This window comes from Phaseolus vulgaris, chromosome 10, assembly GCF_000499845.2.
Source record: "Phaseolus vulgaris cultivar G19833 chromosome 10, P. vulgaris v2.0, whole genome shotgun sequence".
Taxonomy (NCBI): Eukaryota; Viridiplantae; Streptophyta; class Magnoliopsida; order Fabales; family Fabaceae; genus Phaseolus; species Phaseolus vulgaris.
Window position 1 is genome coordinate 6,431,272 of NC_023750.2, and position 23,213 is coordinate 6,454,484.

Sequence of the window (23,213 nt, forward strand, 5' to 3'; positions counted from 1 at the left end):
TGCATTTTCCCTTGAGACACCTAATTTGAGTCTACCTAAAGGCAAACATTACTTGTATTTAAGCATTAATGTTTTTTGGCATGCACTAAATAATTTGGATTAAGCGAAAACGGTCTAGTGCTGAAGGGGTCCAATTTAGCTTGCACGAAATAATTAGGATTAAACGAAAATGGTCCAATGTTGAAGAGGTCCAATTTAACTTGCACGAAATAATTTAGATGAAGCGAAAACAGTCCAGTGCTGAAGGGGTTGAATTTAGCTTGCACGAAATAATTTGGATTAAACGAAAATGGTCCAGTGCTGAAGAGGTCCAATTTAGCTTGCACGAAATAATTTAGATTAAGCGAAAATGATCCAGTGCTAAAGAGGTCCAATTTAGCTTGCACGAAATAATTTAGATTAAGCGAAAACGGTTCAGTGCTGAAGGGTTCCAATTTAGCTTGCACAAAATAATTTGGATTAAGCGAAAATGGTCCAGTGCTGAAGAAGTCCAATTTAGCTTGCATGGAATAATTTGGATTAAGCTGCTGAAGAGGTCCAATTTAGCTTGCACGAAATAATTTAGATTAAGCGAAAATGGTCGAGTGATGAAGGGGTCCAATTTAGCTTGCACGAAATAATTTTGATTACTTCACACCCATATCATGCTCATGCATCGCCCTTCTCAAGCACTGCACTTTTCATAGTACGTCAAAATACAAAAATGTAGTGTGTGCAGAAACCTTGTCACAGGTCAACACATTTTCCTTTAGAGGTCACCATTTATTTCCTTCCAGCATGAGCCATGTCCATCTGTTATTTCACTTTTTTCACATCCATATAGGTGGCCCCATCCTCCCTCAATTCACACCCACATCATGCTCATGCATCTCCCTTCTAAAGCACTCCACTTTACACAATGGATCAAAATACGAAAATGTAGTGTGTGTGCAGAAACTTTGTCACAGGTCACCACATTTGCCTTCAGAGGTCACCACTTATTTCCCACCAGGTCAACACAATGTTTGACATGAGCCAAGTCCATCTGTGATTGCAATTATTCACATCCATGTAGGTGGGCCCATCCTCCCTCACTTCACACCCACATCATGTTCATGCATCGCCCTTCTAACGCACTCTATTTTTCACAGTGGATCAAAATACGAAAATGTAGTGTGTGTAGAAACTTTGTCACAGGTGACCACATTTTCCTTCATAGGTCACCACTTATTTCCTACCAGGTCACCACCAAGTTTGATATGAGACAAGTTCATCTGTGATTTTAATTGTTCACAGCCATATAGGTGGCCCACTCCTCCCTCACTTGACACCCACATCATGCGAATGCTTCGCCCTTTTCAAGCACTACACTTTTGACAGTGGGTCAAAATACGAAAATGTAGTGTGTGCAGAAACATTGTGACAGGTCACCACATTTTCCTTCAGATGTCACCACTTATTTCCTACCACTTGACAACAATTTTGTTTTGTTTGTTATTTTAAATTGTAAATATGATTAATTTTTCAGAAACATTAAGTTCAACTTTTGGATCCAATGTTGCTTATGCATAGTATCATTAACTTTTTTTCTTTCTCTCTTGGATCCTTGTTGTATATATCTTAGCCAAAGAGTTGGTAAAAAAGGGACCAAATTTTGTACCTTAACTTAATATTCTTCATTTTACAATTATTTTAGTGCACCAAAATGGGGAAATCTAAATATTTATAAGTTTCTTTTCACTCAGTCCAAGGAAGTCAGAACCAAGACATCCTTCATCAGAGACGGTCATAACAGTTACCTTCCAAAGTATGTGAGACCTGCTAATGGACCCTTTGGGCTCAATACAAATAAAACCACTTGTGGAAAAACCATGTCATAATAATCAGAAATGATGGAAAGTAATATTAATTGTAATTAGATGCCCTGCTGCATGTAATGCTACAACAATATTGGTCTTCATTTTTTGCATTAAAAATTTGTAACATTGTTCAAATGAATGCTAGTATTTGTACATTTCTGAATGCTCATGAGACCCTTACTACGTCTTTTAATACGTACTTCACACAACATTCACAAAAATTCATTGAACAACTGCATACACATTTCATTACAAAGTACATGTAAGAACTTGTTAACATCCTCTAAGACATCTAACAAATAAGTACCCAATTGCACGACATGAAACTTCAGATCCAGTGGACTCTGAACCATCATCATTTTGAACTACCACGAAAGTTGAATTGTTTCAAGACACTTTCGCGTTCTGCATTACACGCATCTAGCACCCAATTGCAAACCATTTCTGACAGAATTGTTGAAGTTCGTCCTGAAAAATTGTCAAAATAAATTTTCAATTAACAATAAAACTGACAACTTTTAGTCCAATAGTAAAGGAAACAAATACGTACAGTGTTGTATTTAGAGATCATCTTCCCCTGATAGTCAACCATACCATTCCAAAGCTCAATATATTTCAAGACCAAAACTCCACAATCATAATTGCATAAATGAAGGCACATGAAAATAAATTACATATTCGTATGCATCAAAATAAGAATAATTTTCATTGAAATACTAACCCGTTTGGATGCATAGGAATTTTTTCTTTCACTACTTTTATAGGGGGACTATTCATTCTACCAAACTACTGTAGAATTTTGTACAGATGGTCAACTTGCACAACCTGCAACATACAATACAAGAACATCACAAAGGAAATACCAAATTCATGGATTCATTGTTTACTAAACATCATGCTCTAGTCTTTACCATGAATTTATCAATTTTGTTGCGTCATCCCTTTCTATGACCGAGTGGATCCAAGACACACAATTCCCTACTATGAAAATTAAAAGCGTACACCCACCAATGGTCATTGTGCACCGTTGGGACGAACACCTAAAAGTGAATACTATAACTTAATTGAACACATCAAAAGTTATGCCCCCAAGCATCATAGAAAATTATATAATACAAACTTACAAAACCACAATGTGCTAGTGATTCAAATCTTTTGCAAACGAACAATAATCCTTCTTGTCCCACTCTTTCTTTTTCCGAAGTTGTATTCATTTCTTGAATAACACGATCCTTTAAGAAGCAAAAAATTTAGTGTTATTAACAAAAACTATACATATCAAAACGAAATTTAAATCGACAATTCACTCACAACAAAAAGAGGGTTAAAGGAAAAACGTTGAACCCTTCCATTCATTTGAAGTTGATCAACCATGAACAATCCCGTTGCAAACAACATAACCTAAAAACTATTTCAATGAAATAAGTTTTCAAACAATTGCAAAATACAACACACAACTATTACTTCTAATTATACCATGTTGTCAACTCTGGCTTCCGGAGATAAAGACTACAGGTCCAAACCGGTCAATATGTTGCCTTCAATGTCAACAACAACACTAAAAGAAGAAGATAAATTCATCACCATACAAAAAAATAAATAATTTATGGTACTTCACAATATTAACTTACCGGTTCCTATCCATTCTCACCAATGAACACAACGTTGTATACATCTTAAGCATGTCAATAGGATGTGGGCTTCCACCACTTGAATGTGGACAAGGTGACCTTCGAGGACGTGACCTAGTAGTGTCCTTAGGTACACCTGTGGAAGATGACCAATGGTTTTTTTTGTGCAACTTTTCTTGAAGCACTCTTAATTGGTTCTGAACATCACGTATCCTTTTGTTATTCTGTAGAAGTAGGTCTTCACACAATTTATGCTTGTTATGAACTTTCTCACACTCACTAAAAGAATAACCACTATATTCATGATGCTCCTTTCCAATTTCAAGGGCTTCTTTAACAATGTTCAATCCTTCCTCCACATTAGTCACTATCCAATCCCATACAATCTACAATAACAACTTTTTTGAATTGATGAAGATATAAAAATACACCAATGTTAGTTAAGGTCTTAAACACACAATTAAATACCTCAGCAACACAGAACACTTCATTTCAACTGTTTGATTGAATCTTTACACACGATCACTGCAAAAACTGCGGAAAACACATTCTATCCACAACAGGGATGCCAATGCCAAGATGTTGAACAACCCAAACCTGGTGCCAAAAAAGGAATGTTAGTCATTCAAAACTTCACAAATTTAATAAAGTTGAAGTACATATTCATTTCTTATAATTGCCACTAACCTGCAAAACAGGAATGCAACCAGCCAAATTTATTTCACGGTCATTCATTTGGTTGTTATATACCTCTGATGACCGTGTTAAACTCTAAACTAATAAGTCATATACTGCACCGCCCCAATTGTATGTCTGCAGTGCATCTAAATTATCTAAAACCTTAAAAGGAAAAGAAGAAAAAGTCCTAGGCAAAAAGAAAACATATAACAAAAGAAGTATGTACAATCGACAAAATTCATCAACATTTTTTTTTCCTATAAACTTGGTTCCCCAATTTTTCCATAAGAATATCTAACTTTATGTCGTCTCCTCCAAAAACCTTGTTCACCAACCCACCACCATCATCCTCCAAAGATAATTGTTGACCCACCACTGGCAACCCCAGAGCGAAACACACAACAAGAACCTTAAAAGGCAATAAATGTTGTCTTATCCTGAAACAATTATCATCGACACTCCACCTACTAATCAGTTCCCGAAGAACGGGACTTGATATGTAGAACTCTTCTTGTAATTGCAACATCCACTTAAAAGGGGTTGCCTCTATTCTTTGGCGTTGCAACGACGTCAAATTTCTATTGATTTGAACAATATGTCCAGTATGCACTCTGTGCCTTACTCGAACATAAAAGGGAAATGTTTAAATTGAATATAATTTCAAATTTTCAAAATTAAATAATAGCAACGTAGTAATAATATAAATGAAACCTTCATTCTCCTTCCTTCATGATCAAACCTTTGACTTTCATACTTTCCCATCGAACCGGAAGAAACCATCTCAAAACTGTCCAAAACTAAATATATCAACCAATTCATCGAATACAACAACAATTTTCATCGAATACAACAACAATTCACTAACTTCTTTTCAACCATAAACCATGAAAAAAATAAACCAATGAAGAAAGAATGTATTCTGTAAATGTGTGTGCAGGAACCCCTGATTTAACTCACTTTCTCCCCACCTCATGCCTCACCCCAACCAACACAAAAACTCACTTCAAATTTCCAAAAACAGTTTCCTACCTCTGTGCAGGAAGTCTAATGTGGGTCAACACATATTCTTATTAGGGTCACCACATATGCTACTCTCTAAATTCAGTGAATTTTGTGCTCACTTGACAGTGCCCTACACTCATGGCCTCTAAAGACCTGATCTAACACACTTTCTCCTCACATCATGCCCAACGCAAACACTCACTTCAGATTTTCACAAAAAGTTTTACTGGGTATGTGCAGGAAGTGTAATGGCCCAAGGATGGCTTTATTGTTTTATGGCCCAATTAGTCGCAAAACATACACTAATTATATGGTCTTCGATTATCACATACATTTTCCCCTTTACCTAAGATTAATTTTGATGACCTCTTCCTTGACATGGTTTTTTTGGCCTCATCATCAATTACACACTAAAAGTTTCTATCTTCACAATGAGTTGGACAATGACATTTAGATGGACCAAACTCCCAATTGAGACAACATTTATTCAATCTCTCTTAGACTAAGGATATTTGCTATCTAAAATACTTCCTCGAAATAGAGGTGGCTTAATCCAAGGAAAAAATTGAGAACTTATGCCTTCGATGTCCTAGAAAAAACAAGTTTAATGGATTGTAAGCTCATTGACAACCACATGGGTCCAAATCAAAAGTTAGAAAAGCAAGGCCAGACAAATTCAAATCCTAAAATGTATTGGGAAATAATTGGAATACTCATTTGCCTTAACAATTACCAAATATTACCAAGAATTACCAAACTCCTTTGTTCAACGCTTAGAGCATACAATTTATATGCTCGAGCTTTAGGAGTGTCAAATAAATATATCAATTTTATATCAGCTTGTCTAGTAATGGACCGGTCTTTCTTTTTCTCTTCATTTTGTGGCCTTTTCATGTAAAACTTCAAATTTAAGTGTAAACATTGGGTGAAATAACCACAATACCAACACCTCAGCATTGATGGGAGAAAAGGTTCAGACTTGCTTGAAGAGGAAACTTGAACTAAAGCTGAATCGTGAAAGCATACTACATGTTACTGTCTCTATAACAACTGGTGTAACACTAAGAAGACAACAGTCTTATGGTCTAATTCATTTTTCTCATGCACTGACAAACCAACTCTTCGCAAGGAATTTCTAGAACATGACAGTATTACTCAACGGTCTACACCACCATCTAAATAACACAAATAACAGAAAATCACACAAGATCATCACACAACATCAATGTTTCACTTCATAAACCAATGAATAAAAAATGTATTACCCTTATCACCCAACCATCGTGAAAAGAGAAGGACATGCCTCCTTGCAAACACCGATGACGACACTGGAGAACTTGAGGAGAGCACCAAGGCACTAACTGAACGACAACACCAAGCCACTGGAGAACTCAGAGAGGAGACCGCTGAAGCACGGGATCGACAATCGAAAAGTGAAAGAGGAAAGTGAAAGAAGAGAGTGGAAGACGAAAGTGAAAGACCACAATTGTAAACCTAATTTCACAATCGTAAAAAATTTTAAACTTTTCAAAATGTTTCATGGGCCCCACATGACAAATATAATATTAATATTTTTGCCAACGACATCAGTTGTATCCTGGAGCAACATGAGCACCGGTTGTTCACCCAGCATTTTCCTTTTCTAAAAAGAAAAATGATTTTTTGACTCCCCATTTTTTCTTTGCTAAAAAAATATCTTGATAAACTTCCCTCATCTTTTTCACTTAGGTTTTCATTTCCAAATTTTTCAGTCCAACACTACAGTTCATTTTATTATTTTTATATTTCATATTTTACTTTATATTTTATTTAAATTACTTAATTTAGTATATTATTATTATTATTTACTGGTGTCACATGGATGTCAAATAAAATTAGTCGTGTAAAAAAATACATCATTTTTCTAGGATAAATTGTCATGGTCTGAAAGACTTCTGGTTATAACACATGAGTTGATGAGTAATGTATTTCTTTAACTCAAAAATGGCTATATTATTTTAGTGATTTAAATAAAACTATCAATAAGTTCAATGCTAACATTTTAAACGTGCAGATAAAGTAAAACTGCAAACCCCACAAACTATATCATACGAAGGTACAATAAATCTGCAGAATTATTAGTGTCATTACAAAACAAAATTAAACAGAAACAGTGACAAAGCAAAGATCCTCCAAGCATTCAGCAAAACTTGTTTTCAGATGCCAAACTTTTCCACTTGAATGCTAACTGAGAAAGGGTTTCTGTAGAAGATCCATGTTCTTTGAGAGTGTTAGCAGCAGCTTCTTTTAGTGCCTTCATTCTCTTGCGCATTTCCCCTCCTTTTTTCCCTTCCATTACACACTTAATCATCTCAACAACTTCTTCCCTTTCCACCAACCCTTTTTCACTCTCTCTTGGCCTCACTCCCACTTTCAAACCCTCACTCAGCACAACAGCATTCATCTTTTGCTCCGCAAACAGTGGCCATGTGATGAGTGGCACACCATGCACCACACTCTCTAGGGTTGAATTCCACCCACAGTGAGACAAAAACCCACCAACTGAACCATGTCCAAGGATTTCAATCTGGGGTGCCCATAAAGGAACAACCATACCTCGGTCTCTGGTCCTCTTCAAGAACCCTCTTGGCAAGAACTCTAAGGGGTCTTCATGCTTTTGTTCACCAAGATAAGCAGCATCGACTACATCATTCGGAGCTCTCACAACCCACAAGAACTTGTGGTTACTCAATTCCAAACCATATGCAAGCTCATTCATTTGCTCTTGTGAGAGCATTCCACCACTCCCAAAAGACACATACAAAACCGAACCATCTTGCTGCTTTTCCAACCATGTCAGACACTCCAACCCAGTTGTAGAAGCTGCTCCAGTTTGGACAATTGGTCCAACAGGATGCACAGGAGTGTACCCCCTTCCCTCCTCTTCCAATGCTCTTATAGGACCTGTTTCCATTTCCAAGAAGCTATTCACAAAGATTCCATCAACAAGAGGGAATCGTTTAACACGTTGTAGAAAGAGTTTGTAATAGAGACCAGTCCGATCGTGTGCTAGGGAAAATAGATCCCGACCATGAAATGAAAGACAACCTGGTACTTGGATGGGATGCGGCAGATCTTTGTACTCACATAATGTTTCCTCATCCAACTTGGGCATGTAGAAGTAGGTGGAGAGTGTTGTGACTGAGCAAGGGAAGTAAATGTAGCACAAGATGTTGAGCTCTCGAGCGAAATCTAGTGCTTCAAGGGCTAAACCATCAATGACCATGGCCACGAGGGGTGTCTTGGAAGTGATGGACTTCAGAGTGTGATGAATGGATTGCATAGATCGAGCCATTGCGAGATGAATTTGGAGTAGTACAGGAGTCCCTTGTGGTTGGTCGTTGAGGTTGACTGGTGGAAGCAAAATGGGGTTGATGTTTGGAGGAAGAGTTTGAAGGATGGCTTTGGAGGCAGGTGGGAGAGAGCCAAGTGAGGGAACAATGCAGGTGACATGAAAATGTGGATGGAGATGAACAAGTTGTTTGGAGAACTGAAGAATGGGAACTAAATGGGAGAAGCCTAGACCAGGAATAACTGCAATGTGTGTTGTTTTCTCCATGGAAATCTTGGGTTTACTTTGTAGCTTTGGAGGATGAAATAGAACAACTGTTATATAGAAGTCTTCCACTCTCTAATCTCCATCAGTGTGTGGTTCTTAAAGTAGCCGCAGTGATAAGTTTGCAGCTTTAGACAGTTGTTGTTTTTGAAGAATCGTGTCAAAAGAAAATTTTCCTTCTCAATAAATGTGCATGGGGATTTGAATCTCAATAAATGACATTAAAAGATAAATACTTTAATGTTCAACTATATATGAGTCATGGCACGCACAATAATGAACAATCCGTATAACACTAGATGAGCAAATTTTATTATTGTAGTTTGAATTAATTTTGAAAATAAATATAACCACTAGGGCAAAATAATGTGTTTTGAAAAAAAAAGATACGAACCTGATTTAACTAGAATCGACTTAAACAAAATGGTGATGTTTTTTAAATATTTAAACATGTAATATCAATTGTAGGGGGGTAAGGAATCAGCAAGTTATTTTTTTTTTTTTTAATAACAAATGGTGTCACAATAAGGAGGAGGTAAAGGATAAGGTTTGTGAGTTCTTTGAAGAAAGGTTCGCTAGGAATGATGCTTGCCAGGTCAAATTGGATAAGGTTGAATTCAATTCCATTTCAGAAGCCGACAATGAGATGCTAATTGGTGATTTTTCGGAAGAAGAGGTCAGAGTTGAGATTTGGGGGTGTGATAGTTCAAAGAGTCCCGGCCCTGATGGTTTTAACTTTGGTTTCCTAAAATCTTGTTGGGACATCCTGAAGAAGGACGTGGTGTCAGCAGTAAAGGATTTTGCAGGTTACGGCAGTTGGCCAAGAGGTTCGAATGCGTCGTTTCTTTGTTTGATACCAAAAGTAGAAAATCATCAACAGCTAGGGGAGTTTAGACCTATTTCATTAGTAGGTTGCTTGTACAAGATGATCTCTAAGGCGCTTTCCTTGCGTTTGAAAAAGGTGATCAGAAAAATTAAAGATGTTAGACAGTCGGCTTTTCTTGAAGGAAGAGGTTTATTGGACAGTGTGCTAGTTGCAAATGAGGTTCTGGAAGAATACAAGAGAAAGAGGAAGAGCTACATTTTCTTCAAAGTCGATTATGAGAAGGCTTACGACTCGGAGAATTGGGATTTTATATTTTATATGCTAAGGAGGTTGGGATTTTGTGACCATTGGATTCGGTGGATAAAGGGTTGCTTAAGTCAGCTTCGGTTTCTGTCCTTGTAAATGGGAGCCCAACCAGGGAGTTCTAACCTAGAAAGGGTCTCCGCTAGGGCGATCCGCTTGCTCTTTTTCTCTTCCTCATTGTGGCAGAAGGGTTAGCTGGGGTGGCAAGGGTAGCAGAAGAAAAGAAGTTGATTGACAGTTTGGAGGTTGGAAAGGATAAAGTAAAGGTAAATATGTTACAATATGCAGACAATACACTGTTCTTTTGCGAAGCAAATACCAAAAGTGTTTTTAACATTAAGGCAATTTTGCAATGTTTCGAGCTATCCTCCGGGTTAAAAGTTAATTTTGCGAAGAGTAGGATTGGTGGGACGGGGTTGGACCAGGTCGTGCTTCAGCGATTCACAACTATTCTTAACTGTGATACAATGGTTTCCCCTTTTATCTACTTGGGTATGTCAGTTGGTGGGAGTCATAAGTGTGGCAACTTTTGGAATGGGGTGATTGAGAAAGTTCAGGCTAGATTAAGCAGGTGGAAGGGAAGATGTTTGACGATGGCTGGGAGGATTTTTTTGATTAAGTCTGTGCTCTTTTCTCTTCCGCTATTCTTTTGTCATTATTCAAACTGCCTTCTGGGATGGCAGGAAAGCTTATTAGGATACAAAGAAATTTTCTCTGGGAGTGGGGTGCAGAAGGAAGGAAGATTGCTTGGGCTTCCTGGAGATTGGCCTGTAAGCCTCGCGAGTTTGGGGGGCTTGGGATTATTGATCCAAAGTTGTTTAACTTGGCTTTATTGGGGAAGTGGATTTGGAGGTTGGGTTCGATCGAGGGTGACCTTTGGAGGGAGGTTCTCACTTCTAAATACGGAGGGTGGAGAAGTTTAGGAGAGGAAGGAAAAGGTAGGAGGTGCTCTCTTTGGTGGAAAGATTTGAAAGAGGTGTGGTCTTCGGAGGGTTAGGGAAGAAGCTTTGAAGACGGTTTCAAGTGGAAAGTTGGTGACGAGAAGGATATTTATTTCTGGAAGGAAAGTTGGTTGAATGGTGAGACGCTGAAGAATGCCTTTCCAAGATTGTTTTCTATTAGTTCTACCAAAGACGCAAAGCTGACGAAGCTTGGTTTTTGGTCTAACGGAGTTTGGGTTTGGCAGCTAGCTTGGAGAAGACTGTTTTTTGAGTGGGAGAAGTTGATGGCGGATCAGTTGAGTCAGCTTCTGCTTGAGGCTAGGGTTGCCCCGGGAGAGGCTGATAGTTGGATTTGGAAAGAGGGGGGTCTCCAAACTTTTTCAGTTAATTCTGCCTACAATCTTGTTAGGAAGGACAAAGAGGCAGATTCTTCACCGATTTATTGTAAGTTGTGGAGGTGCAAGGCAGTACCCTCTGCAGTGCTTACTGCTTGGAGGTTGAAGGAAAACAAGCTTGCTACTATGCCAAATATGAGTAGAATAGGGGTTTTGGTGGATAGCTCGAGGTGTTGTTTGTGCGGGAAGGAGGCAAAATCTTGTAGACATTTGTTCTTCGATTGCAGCTTTGCTCAGCGAGTTTGGTGTTTATGCTATAGATGGCTTGGGGTTCTGTTTGTGTCCAACATTGAGCCGAAGATTAACTTTGATCAATTTAGGATGAGTCTTTCTTCAGAGACGGTTAATATCGTATGGAACACAATCTGGGTCGGGGTGGTTAGCGAAATATGGAATCACAGGAACAACATAATCTTCAAAAGAGGAGTGGTTGATGCGTCTGAAGTATTTGCTTTGGTGCAAGTAAAGGTTTGGTCTTGGGTCTCTACAAATTTTCGGCCAGCTTCGTTTTCCTTTTCTGATTGGTGTTTAGAACCTATGGTGTGCATGAGATTAGTCGCTTGAGTTTGTTAGGTGTAGCAAGGGCAAGGTTTGTTTTAGTTAGTTTTGGAGGTTTTAGGCAGGAATCGGTATTTGGGTACCGTGTATAAGGGTTGAATCACTCCTGAAGTGGTTCCTATTTATTTATTTTTTATTGTCGATAAAAAAAAAATCAATGGTAATATAATTAGTGTAAGAATTGATATTTTAGTCTAATTATAAAGAAAAACTGGTGTAAAAAATGAAAATAAACATAAATTAAACTTTTAAATTTGTTAAAAAGCATCAATTAGACCAATTAACTTATGTAATATTCGTTAGCTATTTAAATTTTTTTAACCATTAAAATTTAAAAAAAAAATACATATTACAATTGTTGGAGTCTAGAACCAATGTAATGTGTTTTGTTTATGATTTTTTTTTTTTCATTTTGCATGTCGTGGTGTGCTTCATTTGTAGTTTCATGAGTGTTTAGCATTGTTTTTTCGCTGCAGTTTTTGTTTCCCTATTTTCGCTTCCGTTGTTGTAACATCCCTATATTTTTCCATATCTAATAACCATAATTTACAATATCTATAACTCTTTCATACAATGTTTCAAAATATATCCCTCTTCATAGGGATTTTAAATATATACACAAAGATTTAAAACAAAATATTCAAAACAAAAGAAACATTTTCATCCACCAGTTTCTCATTGGGAAGTTTTATCACCAGTAACATCATTTGCTTATGTGTAAATACACGATCATCACATATTAAAGAAAACAATCACAAAACAAAGCAAAGGGTAAGCTAGTTATTTTTAGAACTTGTAATATAAATATAACTTTAAATATTGACATAAACCCATCAACTCTCATGCATTTCCACATAACCATCAAGTGTCAATCAAAATTCACAATTCATCTTTCTCATGTCAAATTTCTACTGACTCACAACACATAGACATTTGATTATACTTTCGGAGAAACCCTAAACCAATTAAATGCAGTTATCAAACACAATTGTAGAAGTGCATAAACAAAATATTAGATGATGAATGAAAAGTGAATAGTTTAACTCCAAAAGTTCAATAATAACAGTTCTAGTGATAATTGTCCAACAAGAAACATACAAAAACAAATTACAGACCAAGTGAAATCAAATTAAGACATCATAAACTAAAGTAGAAGATATGGAGGAACTGCTAACGCATGAAATATGAAATCAACGCCTAGTCATGAATGCAAACAATTTGGTCATGCGACGCTCGTATGACATCCCAAATAGTTGCTTAACTCTTCCTGGATGCTCACATAAGATTTCGTAGCATTGATCCATGACTTGTTCGTCCTGGATGTTAAGCTCCACGAGCATTGCCCAAATATCAGACTCTGAGTATTGGTACGAGGCATGGCGTCGATGGTGGTGTACATGCTCAGCATATATGTCGTTTCTTCGTCTAATTTTGGAAGTTATATCTTGAGTTGTCGTTGCCTGTGCACGAGCAATATCCACCAACTGAGAGGCATTTTCATTTCCATCCTTAATTGATGACACGCATTGTTGAAGATTAGTATTCAACAATGCAAAATGTTCATCAATATCGTCCACAGTAGGGCCTTTTTCTCTTTGATCCTCGAGATGAGGATTTGCCCGCAGAGCAGCAGACGACATAGAAGGAGTGTTTGACGGCGTGTCAGAAGGAGTGTCACTAGATTGGAAGTGAGTAGCAGGTGATCGTGAGACGTAGTCATTTGCCTCCTCATAGTTCGAATCCATATTATTGTCCCCAAGGTTGACACTGAAATTGCTCATGTCAGAAGGTGAATTGATGTCACGAGTTGTCCTGTCCCGACTTCCCGTGGCTCTATCATTAGACCACAACTCCTCCATGAGGTCATAATGGCGAATGGGATTCACACGCCATTTCGTCGCAGATGGTTTGGCCTACATAGATGTCACATATTAGTAGTTTATGCCAAATGTGAAGTCAAATGTATTTGTTAAATAAAAAATACTCCTCATCGTACCTTAATCAACTCACTCCAAACTTCGTCCTCGGCTTCAAAACGTTTGGTGGTCTGGTTCCATGCGAAATCACTCAATCCACCAAACAAATCATGGAATTCCCTCCACTGTCCTTGAGGCTTTTTTGGCGGTTCTTGACATGATTTTTCTTAATACCCGATAAGCCAGCCTCATTTAAAGCCATAACTATGTTAGTGTATCCTTAAGTGGTCCAGCTACCATCAATTCTACACCCTTTTCGTACCTCGTCAATCATTGCATTGGGCAAAATTAGGTCCATCTTCGTCGTCTACTTCGTGAACTCTCGATAAGAACCTGATGAATTTGAAGCAACATTTTTCCCGCGATCCATCTAATTAACTTAAATAAAGTTAGGATGACTAACATTGAAAAATGGGAGAAAATATATTATTTCATGAAATTAATTGTTTACATAATCTTGCCACATTTCGTTTGCTATAGTGTCCCTAATATGACACCCTAGCCTGTAATCATGCTCACGAGCATGGGTGGTGGTTGCTTGGACATTATCTTGTAACAATTCATTATCTACTTCTTCAAGCAGAGACTCATCATTGTCGACCACGCGTAGAAAGTTATGCAGAATACAACAAGCTAAAACAATTTTTGTCATAGTATCCACATCATAATGTTGCTCAGTCCCACTGGCTATAATTGGAAAATGTTTTTTTAGCACCCCAAAAGTTCTCTCAATTTGATTTCTAAGTGATGAATGTCGATGATTAAACAACTCTTTTGCATTTTGTGGCCCTCTTCACGAATATTCTTTCAAATGGTATCTAACCCCACGATAAGGTGTTATTATATTTGCTTTTAACATAAAACCTGCATCACCAAGATAGTATTTTCCTACAAAGATTATGGAAAGTTTAGTTAGTATATACTACTTCAACCTATTTACTATTGTGCACACCCAATCCCCTAAAACTAACCTTCTGGAATAACCAAAGGATCATCTCGTACCAAAGCATCTTTCAATATCCTTGAATCGGAGGCAGTTCCTTCCCAACCGGCCAAGACATACGTGAACTTCTTGTCAAAGTCACAACCTGCAAATATGTTTTAGGTTGGCCAATCTTTTCTCCCTCGAAAACGAGGTGCATCAGCACGTGCAACCTTAACACGTACATGAGTCTCATCTATGATCCCTAAACAATCCTAATTTAAAAGACATTTCATAAATTTAATTAAAAAAGTCATAAATAAAACATTATATATAATTAAAGTAATGTTGTCATAAACAAACCTTAAAGTAGAGGTAAAATCGATTGTTGTTAAGGATGTGCGGTTCCACAACCGTTCCATTTGGTTGAATTAAGAATTTTCCTTCCAACCTTAAAATTGCACTCAAAACATTATGAAAGTGACGGGAAACAGTTTCTCCAGACCGATGAAAAAAGAATGACAAACTTCGATTCTTCACATTATGCCCAATAATGTGCAGAAATTTCGCAACTTGTTCTTCCACGGTTGATCGATATGCATCTTTAACAAGTCCAGTTCCTCGTATTCGTTGACATAATTCAAGGAAAGCTTGTGGTCCCATGTGAATAATATCACGAAATTGTTCAATTTGAACCAAGTACTCCATCAATTCTTGTCTGGGACGCTTTTTTTGTAGTTGGAACTCACTCATACAGTTGCTTCTAGTACGCATGGTTTGTAACAAATTCAATCCAAAACCAATCATACAAAGGATCATCACTGATGCACCTTCAGTATTTTTTTTTAATTTGTTCTTGTATTTGTGAAATTAAATTCATGTTTGCCGCAACAAGATCATCATAAATTGCAACCGTTTCCTCAAAATGAACCATCTCTGCCTCGTCATAATCGCTTGCAGAATTCATAATGTTATCCTCTAATCTTTAACTTTCATCCACCACCATGATTACAGGTAAGTGTGAATAGAAAATACCGAATGTGGTTACTGTTTCGATGTAAAATTACACCAATACAGTCACCCTAATACCTAATTTTAAGTAATTTTATAATAAACATTTTATTCTAAAATACTCTATCATTTTATTTATGTAATATAAATATACACACAAATTAAACGTATGAATATTATATTTTAATCAAGCAAGAAATAAATATACACTAACAAAATTACCAATTACACAAAACAATTCACAAATATTGAAATTTCCATTATTCATGTAATTAGATATACTCTTAATTTTTTTTATTTTGTTAATTACTACAATATTATTTACAAAATTTTAAATTACACTTCCATTCATCCATTCTGTAAAAATATTTAATTTAAACAAATAAATCTTTTATTTATAAATAATTAAATGTTTAAAAAATATAGCATTCAAGTTTTTTATTTCCATTCTGTAATTTGTTTCTATTTTTGTATTGACTACAATATTTTTTAAAATTTGTAATAATAGCATTAACAAAAAATTTGTGTTTGTGAAAAAAAATATATATCTATTTCATAACATTATGCTACGCCTATGTAAAATGTAATATATATATATATATATATATATATATATAACATCAAAAATTTATACACAATTCAGTAAATCAATAATTTAAAATAAATAAAAAATACCTATTTCAGACCAAAAATTAAATGTTACAAAATTTTAACTATGTACACATATTCTTAAAATTATGTAATTTTGTTATGTTTTATTCAATTACTACAATATTTCTAAAATAAATTTAATAATAACATTAAGAATTTATGTCAACGGTGACAAATCAATTATATCTATGTAAAATGTCAAAAAAACAATTATAACATTCAAATTTTATACAGAATTCTGTAAAAATAATAATTTAAATAAATAAAATATTTTTAAAGAATTATAATGCTCAATAAATATTAACTATCTACGCATATTATTAAAAATTCTAATTTATGAAGTCATATTTTTCTGTTTTCTTTTAATTACTAAAATACTTTTTAAAATGGCTTGCAGAATAACATTAACAATTTATTGTGAAAATGTGATAAATAAATTATATGTATTTTATAACATTATGGTATGTTTATGTAAAATGTAAAAAAAGTACAAAATGTAAAATTCAAACTTTGTATTTCCATTCTGTAAAAATAATAATTTCAAATAAATCAATTTATTTATTATAAAGAATTCAATCTTCAAACAAATATTAACTATCTGCACATATTATTAAAAATTCAAATTTATTATGTAATTTTTTCAGTTATTTTTAATTAGTACAATATTTGTTTTAATTTTTTAATTATAACATTAAAAATTTATGTCAATGTGAGAAATAAATTATATAAATTTGATAACATTAACGTATCTCTATGTAAAAGGTAAAAATATTAAAATCATAACATTAGAAATTTATATTTTCATTCTGTAAAAATAATAATTCTCATTCTGTAAAAATAATAATTTAAAATAAATATTTCTATTCTGTAAATTTCTTAACTTGATATAAAAAATTTATTCATTAACAGTTTAACAAAATTAAAAAAAATCTTAACTATTTACACATTCATAAATTTATTTATTAACATTCTTAAATGTTAAAAAAATCTTCTGCATACTTTTTCTGCTTTTGTTTTAATTACTACAACAATTTTTACAATCTTCAGACCTATAATTTCAATTGATATGACACAAAACAAATATTCAAAACATTACAATTTTTTCATAAGAATAAAAAAAAATAATCAACTTAAGACAATAATTAATTTAGTATCATAACTATTTTATTTCTCCTAGAAAATCACATTTAAAATTACGAACTAATTAACATCGATAACTACTTTACAATAATTTAAAAAAATTAAATTCTAAAAATAATAAACATCCAACACAATTTAAAAAAATCACATATACCTCAAGAGAGCACAACAAAATCACAACAAAAATCAACTCTCAACAAGATCAAACTGTACCTAAAAAAATGTATTAAAAAATTAAGACAAAAATCACAAAATGAAAAATCTATTAAAAACATGAACATAACTAATTATGAGACCCGTTTAAAACATCACATAATCGATTACCTGATTACCCACACATCTAAGATGCATAATCGATTATGGCCACAGTTCAAAAAGCAACATAATTGATTATCCAAAGCTTTAACATGCATAATCGATTATGCCCGCATTTTAAAAATCAATATAATCGATTATGTTGTAGGATAATCAATTATCAACACAAAAGCATAGCCCACACAATTGATTAAGTTGCCAAAACATTTACAGATAATCGATTATGTATTAAGCATAATCGATTATGAACCATTTTAAATAGCATAATCGATTATGTGCACTGTTATTTTTCACCCATAATCGATTATGATTGGAACAAAATGAATGGGAACCCTTACCTCAGCTCACAGATGAACGACGAAACTCAGTGAACCACCTCTGTGCTTACTCACGACCCTTTATAAGCCCCTATTTCAGCACAATGCAAAGTATGAAAGGAGAGTTTGATTTCTTTGGAGTGCTTAGTTCAATTGGCAGAATTATGTTATATAACATGAGCCACCCTACCCACCTCACCCACTCAGCTTGGAGCATTCATTACCAATTCAAAAATTGGTTAATGAGATTCCCTGGACCCGAAGTCATGAATCTCATGCTTGCTGGTGCCATTTTTGTCGTGGTGCAATGGATAGCCACAGTGTAGCCAGAGTGCTTCAGAGTGAAAAAGCATGGGTAGTATCGTAATTGGCACCGTCCTACGTGGCTTTCTACTTAATTTTCTCTCCTTTCTTTTCAATGCATCAAGGAACCCAAAAACCTACCATTTTCTCTTCACCCGCACCCTCATTCTCCTGCTCCCACTGAAGCAAAAGGGGGTGTCACACTCCCATCCATCTTCGCTAGAGTGTCACCCCCCAATCCAAACACTATCTTAATGTCTTATATAATTGGATTGTGATATTTTGACAACCCTTCTCTACCTTACAACCACAATAAATATAATATTTATAATAAAAAATTAAAAAAAAAATCATAAAAATATAAGCAAAATATCAAATATTAAAATTTTAAAAAAAATTAAAAAAATTATAATTTTTATAAATAATTAAATATTAATATTTATTGAATTATAATAGAACGCTGTCACATAAACAAACAATTTTGTATATAACTACCATCTCTTATCTGTACTCTAACGTCATGAGATAAAGGACCATGATAGGATAGAATAGGTTGTCATTCCCAAATTTTTCACTCCAACTCTTCATTCATTTTACTATTTTTATATTTCATATCTTACTTTATATTTTATTTAAATTACTTAATTTAATATATTATTATTATTATTTACGGGTGGATGTCAAATAAAAATAGTGGTGTAAAAAAAAGCATTTTTCTAAGATAAATTGTCAACACCTCTGGTTATAACACATGAGTTGATGAGTAATATATTTCCTCAACTCAAAAAGTGCTATATTATTTTAGTGATTTAAATAAAACTATCCATAAGTTCAATGGTAACATTTTTCACGTGCAGATCTTAGTTAGGTTTCCTAGAAAAATAAAGCTGCGAACCCCACAAACCATATCAGACAAAGGTACACTAAATCAGCATAATTATTGGTGTCATTACAAAGCAAAATTAAACAGAAACAGTGACAAAGCAAAGATCCTACAATCATTCAGAAAACTTGTTTTCGCATGCCAAACTTTTCCACTTGAATGCTAACTGAGAAAGGGTTTCTGTAGAAGATCCATGTTCTTTGAGAGTGTTAGCAGCAGCTTCTTTTAGTGCCTTCATTCTCTTGCGCATTTCCCCTCCTTCTTTCCCTTCCATTACACACTTTATCATCTCAACAACTTCTTCCCTTTCCACCAACCCTTTTTCACTCTCTCTTGGCCTCACTCCCACTTTCAAACCCTCACTCAGCACAACAGCATTCATCCTTTGCTCCGCAAACAGTGGCCATGTGATGAGTGGCACACCATGCACCACACTCTCTAGGGTTGAATTCCACCCACAGTGACTCAAAAACCCACCAACTGAACCATGTCCAAGGATTTCAATCTGGGGTGCCCATAAAGGAACAACCATACCTCTCTCTCTGGTCCTCTTCAAGAACCCTCTTGGCAAGAACTCTAAGGGGTCTTCATGCTTTTGTTCACCAAGATAAGCAGCATTGACATCATCATTCGGAGCTCTCACAACCCACAAGAACTTGTGGTTACTCAATTCCAAACCATATGCCAGCTCATTCATTTGCTCTTGTGAGAGCGTTCCACCACTCCCAAAAGAAACAAACAAAACCGAACCATCTTGCTGCTTGTCCAACCATGTCAGACACTCCAACCCAGTTGTAGAAGCTGCTCCAGTTTGGATAATTGGTCCAACAGGATGCACAGGAGGGTGCCCCCTACCCTCCTCTTCCAATGCTCTTATAGGACCTCTTTCCATTTCCAAGAAGCTATTCACAATTATTCCATCAACAAGAGGAAATCGTTTAACACGTTGTAGAAAGAGTTTGTAAGGGATACTAGTCCGATCGTGTGCTAGGGAAGTTAGATCCCGACCATGAAATGGAAGACAGCCTGGTACCTGGATAGGATGCGGCAGATCTTTGTACTCACATGTGGTTTCCTCATCCAACTTGGGCAGGTAGAAGTAGGTGGAGAGTGTTGTGAGTGAGCATGGGAAGTAAATGTAGCACAAGATGTTGAGCTCTCGAGCGAAATCTAGTGCTTCATAGGCAAAAGAATCAATGACCATGGCCACGAGGGGTGTCTTGGAAGTGATGGACTTCAGAGTGTGATGAATAGATTCCATAGAGCGAGTCATTGCAAGATGAATTTGGAGTCTTAGAGGAGTCCCTTGTGGTTGGTCGTTGAGGTTGATTGGTGGAAGCAAAATGGGGTTGATGTTTGGAGGAAGAGTTTGAAGGATGGCTTTGGAGGCAGGTGGGAGAGAGCCAAGTGAGGGAACAATGCAGGTGACATGAAAATGTGGATGGAGATGAACAAGTTGTTTGGAGAAATGAAGAATGGGACCTAAATGGGTGAAGCCTAGAGCAGGAATAACTGCAATGTGTGTTGTTTTCTCCATGGAAATCTTGGATCTACTTTGTAGCTTTGGAGGATGAAATAGAACAACTCTTATATAGAAATCTCTCACTCTCTAAGCTGCATCAGTATGTGTTAGGTTTGCAGTATTACACAGTTGTTGCTTTTTAACTGTGCAAAAAGAATTTTTTCTTTTGACATGGAAAATTGGACATCTCACCCCGTAATTAAAATAAGATATTTTATAATATATAATTAAATAATATTTTTATTTTATAAGGTGGTTTTTTAAAATTGAGTTATGTTTAAATTTTTTTAAGGTAGATATATTGGAAAACTAATGTACGGGTACAACTATCTATATGATAAAATATATTAATATTTTAATAGTTTACGTGCTTTTAAATAATTTTCTAATTTTGTTTTTTAGTTTCTATTTTATTGCTTTTTATTTTAATTTTTTTTCTTTGAGTTCTTCTAATAATTATAAAATTTATTCTTATGCAGAGTAAAAGGTTTGTTTTCTTCTATGTTAAAAGTTTGTGCTTTATTTTGATTTATTATTATTATTATTAAAATTTTATTATTATTATTAATAGTAATAATATTTATAATAATAATAATAATCATAACCGTAGTAGTAATTATAATAACTATAATAATAATAATAATATTAATAATAATAATAATAATTTTAATTTATTAAGTAATATTGATCTATCCTTGGTGTAGTCAAATATATTGTTAAATAAAATAAATATTTATCATAAGTATACTTTTGAATTGGACTTTTTTTACAATATTACTATGATTTTATTCAAAATGTTTTTTTTATGCTTAAATACAAATTGTGATTAGCTTTATTTTGAATGGTTTCATTTATTGAAGTACTAGCTAATTGGACTCGAGTATGGTTGAGGTTAATGTGTTGGTCATTCACAAAATGGTTTAGGATGTTGTGACTTGGTGTAAGTTTTTGCACTGTGGTCAGAAAGATGAATGAGATGAATTGAGTTTGTTTATCACATATGAAATTTATTTATCACATGAAAAAAGAAATTTATTACTTTAAACATTTTGAACATATAACATTGGCAACACATACCCATTAACTAATAAAATTGCCCAACCTAAAACATAAATATTGTACACAACTACATGTTCGATTGGTCCATTGTGATATTAGAGAAATTTATCTTGGTGTCCTCCACTGGGGTCACTTCACACTACCTCATACACCACCCCACCGAACAACAACAGGAAGCTCAAAATGTCGAGAATTTGTTCAGTGTGCAGAAAGTTGATAGCAGGTCACCACTTATTCCTACACAATCACCACTTATTTTGACTAACTACATTGATACTGAGATTAGAGAACTTTTCCTCGGTGTCCTCCATTGATGTCACTTTACACACACGTCATGGACCACCCCACCCAAGAACAACGTAAAAGTCAAAATTTCTAAAATTACTTCACTATGCAGAAACTTGTTAGCAGGTTACCATTTATTCTTACCTAAGTCATTACTTAGTGTATTTTCACTAACTACATTGACATTGAGATTACAAAACTTGACCTTGGTGTCCTACACTGAGGTCACTTTACACACATTTCATAAACCACCCCACCCAAGAACAACAATAAGCTCAGATTTTCAAAAATTTGATTAGTGTGCAGAAACTTGGTAACAGGTCACCATTTATTCCTATACAGGTCCTCACTTATTGTGACTAACTACATTCACACTGAAATTAGAGAACTTGAATTCGGTGTCCTCTACTAAGGTCATTTTACACACACCTCATGCACCACCCCACCCAAGAACAAAACAAAGTTTAAAATTTTCAAAATTACATCATTGTGCATAAAAATGGTAGCAGATCACCATTTATTTTTATCGTGACTAACTACATTGAAGTTGAGATTAAAGAACTTGAACTTGGTGTCCTCCAATGAGGTTATTTTACACACGCATCATGCACTTTCCAAGAACAAAACAAAGATTAAAATTTCCAAAATTATTTAATTGTATAAAAACTTAGTAGTAGGTCACTACTTATGCTCACAGGTCACCACTTAATGTAACTATGACTAACTATATTAACAGTGGCATTAGAGAACTTGACCATCGTGTCCTCTCCACTAGGGTAACTTTACACACATCTCATGCACTGCATCATCCCATCCAAGATCAAAACAAAGCTCAAAATTTCTAAAATTACTTTGTTGTGCAAAAAGTTGGTAGTTGGTCACCACTTATTCATACATAGGTCACCACTTATTAGATAATTATACCTTGGTGTCTTTCATTGAGGTCACTTTACACACACCTCATGCACCACCTCACACAATGACAACACAAGCCTATAATATCTAAAATTACTTAACTGTGTAGAAATTTGGTAGTAGGTCACCACTTATTCCTACACAGAC

The 23,213-nt window shown here is 35.0% G+C and overlaps 4 protein-coding genes across 4 annotated transcripts; all 4 read right to left on the reverse strand.

Annotated features, from left to right (window-relative positions):
* Nucleotides 1-7,203: 7,203 nt before the first annotated feature.
* Nucleotides 7,204-8,809, reverse strand: LOC137818233 (hydroquinone glucosyltransferase-like). Its single transcript, XM_068621524.1, has one exon. It carries the CDS (start codon nucleotides 8,745-8,747, stop codon nucleotides 7,329-7,331), a length of 1,419 nt encoding a protein of 472 aa, XP_068477625.1. The 5' UTR covers nucleotides 8,748-8,809; the 3' UTR covers nucleotides 7,204-7,328.
* Nucleotides 8,810-12,788: 3,979 nt separating this feature from the next.
* On the reverse strand, nucleotides 12,789-15,936 carry LOC137818236 (uncharacterized). Its single transcript, XM_068621526.1, has 5 exons — nucleotides 15,029-15,936; nucleotides 14,715-14,940; nucleotides 14,195-14,631; nucleotides 13,764-14,113; nucleotides 12,789-13,680 (listed from the first exon to the last, which is right to left on the reverse strand). Exon 5 carries the CDS (start codon nucleotides 13,624-13,626, stop codon nucleotides 12,958-12,960), a length of 669 nt encoding a protein of 222 aa, XP_068477627.1. The 5' UTR covers nucleotides 13,627-13,680; nucleotides 13,764-14,113; nucleotides 14,195-14,631; nucleotides 14,715-14,940; nucleotides 15,029-15,936; the 3' UTR covers nucleotides 12,789-12,957.
* LOC137813325 (uncharacterized) lies at nucleotides 14,183-15,439 on the reverse strand. Its single transcript, XM_068615483.1, has 5 exons — nucleotides 15,029-15,439; nucleotides 14,877-14,940; nucleotides 14,715-14,831; nucleotides 14,608-14,631; nucleotides 14,183-14,430 (listed from the first exon to the last, which is right to left on the reverse strand). The coding sequence occupies exons 1-5, from the start codon at nucleotides 15,437-15,439 to the stop codon at nucleotides 14,183-14,185; spliced, it is 864 nt and encodes a 287-aa protein (XP_068471584.1).
* A 3,374-nt stretch (nucleotides 15,937-19,310) lies between the features above and the next one.
* Nucleotides 19,311-20,979, reverse strand: LOC137818231 (hydroquinone glucosyltransferase-like). The gene has a single exon (XM_068621522.1). It carries the CDS (start codon nucleotides 20,820-20,822, stop codon nucleotides 19,401-19,403), a length of 1,422 nt encoding a protein of 473 aa, XP_068477623.1. The 5' UTR covers nucleotides 20,823-20,979; the 3' UTR covers nucleotides 19,311-19,400.
* Between the last annotated feature and the right edge of the window lie 2,234 nt (nucleotides 20,980-23,213).

Excerpts from the sequence above, each read along its gene's own strand:
- LOC137813325 (XM_068615483.1), bottom strand. The coding sequence starts at position 15,439 with ATGCGTACTAGAAGCAACTGTATGAGTGAGTTCCAACTACAAAAAAAG. Across the intron at positions 14,941-15,028 it reads GATTTTACCTCTACTTTAAG|GATTGTTTAGGGATCATAGA; the intron begins GTTTGTTTATGA and ends CTTTTAAATTAG. Across the intron at positions 14,832-14,876 it reads TGCACGTGCTGATGCACCTC|GTTGTGACTTTGACAAGAAG; the intron begins GTTTTCGAGGGA and ends ACATATTTGCAG.
- LOC137818236 (XM_068621526.1), bottom strand. The coding sequence starts at position 13,626 with ATGGAGGAGTTGTGGTCTAATGATAGAGCCACGGGAAGTCGGGACAGG.
- LOC137818231 (XM_068621522.1), bottom strand. The coding sequence starts at position 20,822 with ATGGAGAAAACAACACACATTGCAGTTATTCCTGCTCTAGGCTTCACC.
- LOC137818233 (XM_068621524.1), bottom strand. The coding sequence starts at position 8,747 with ATGGAGAAAACAACACACATTGCAGTTATTCCTGGTCTAGGCTTCTCC.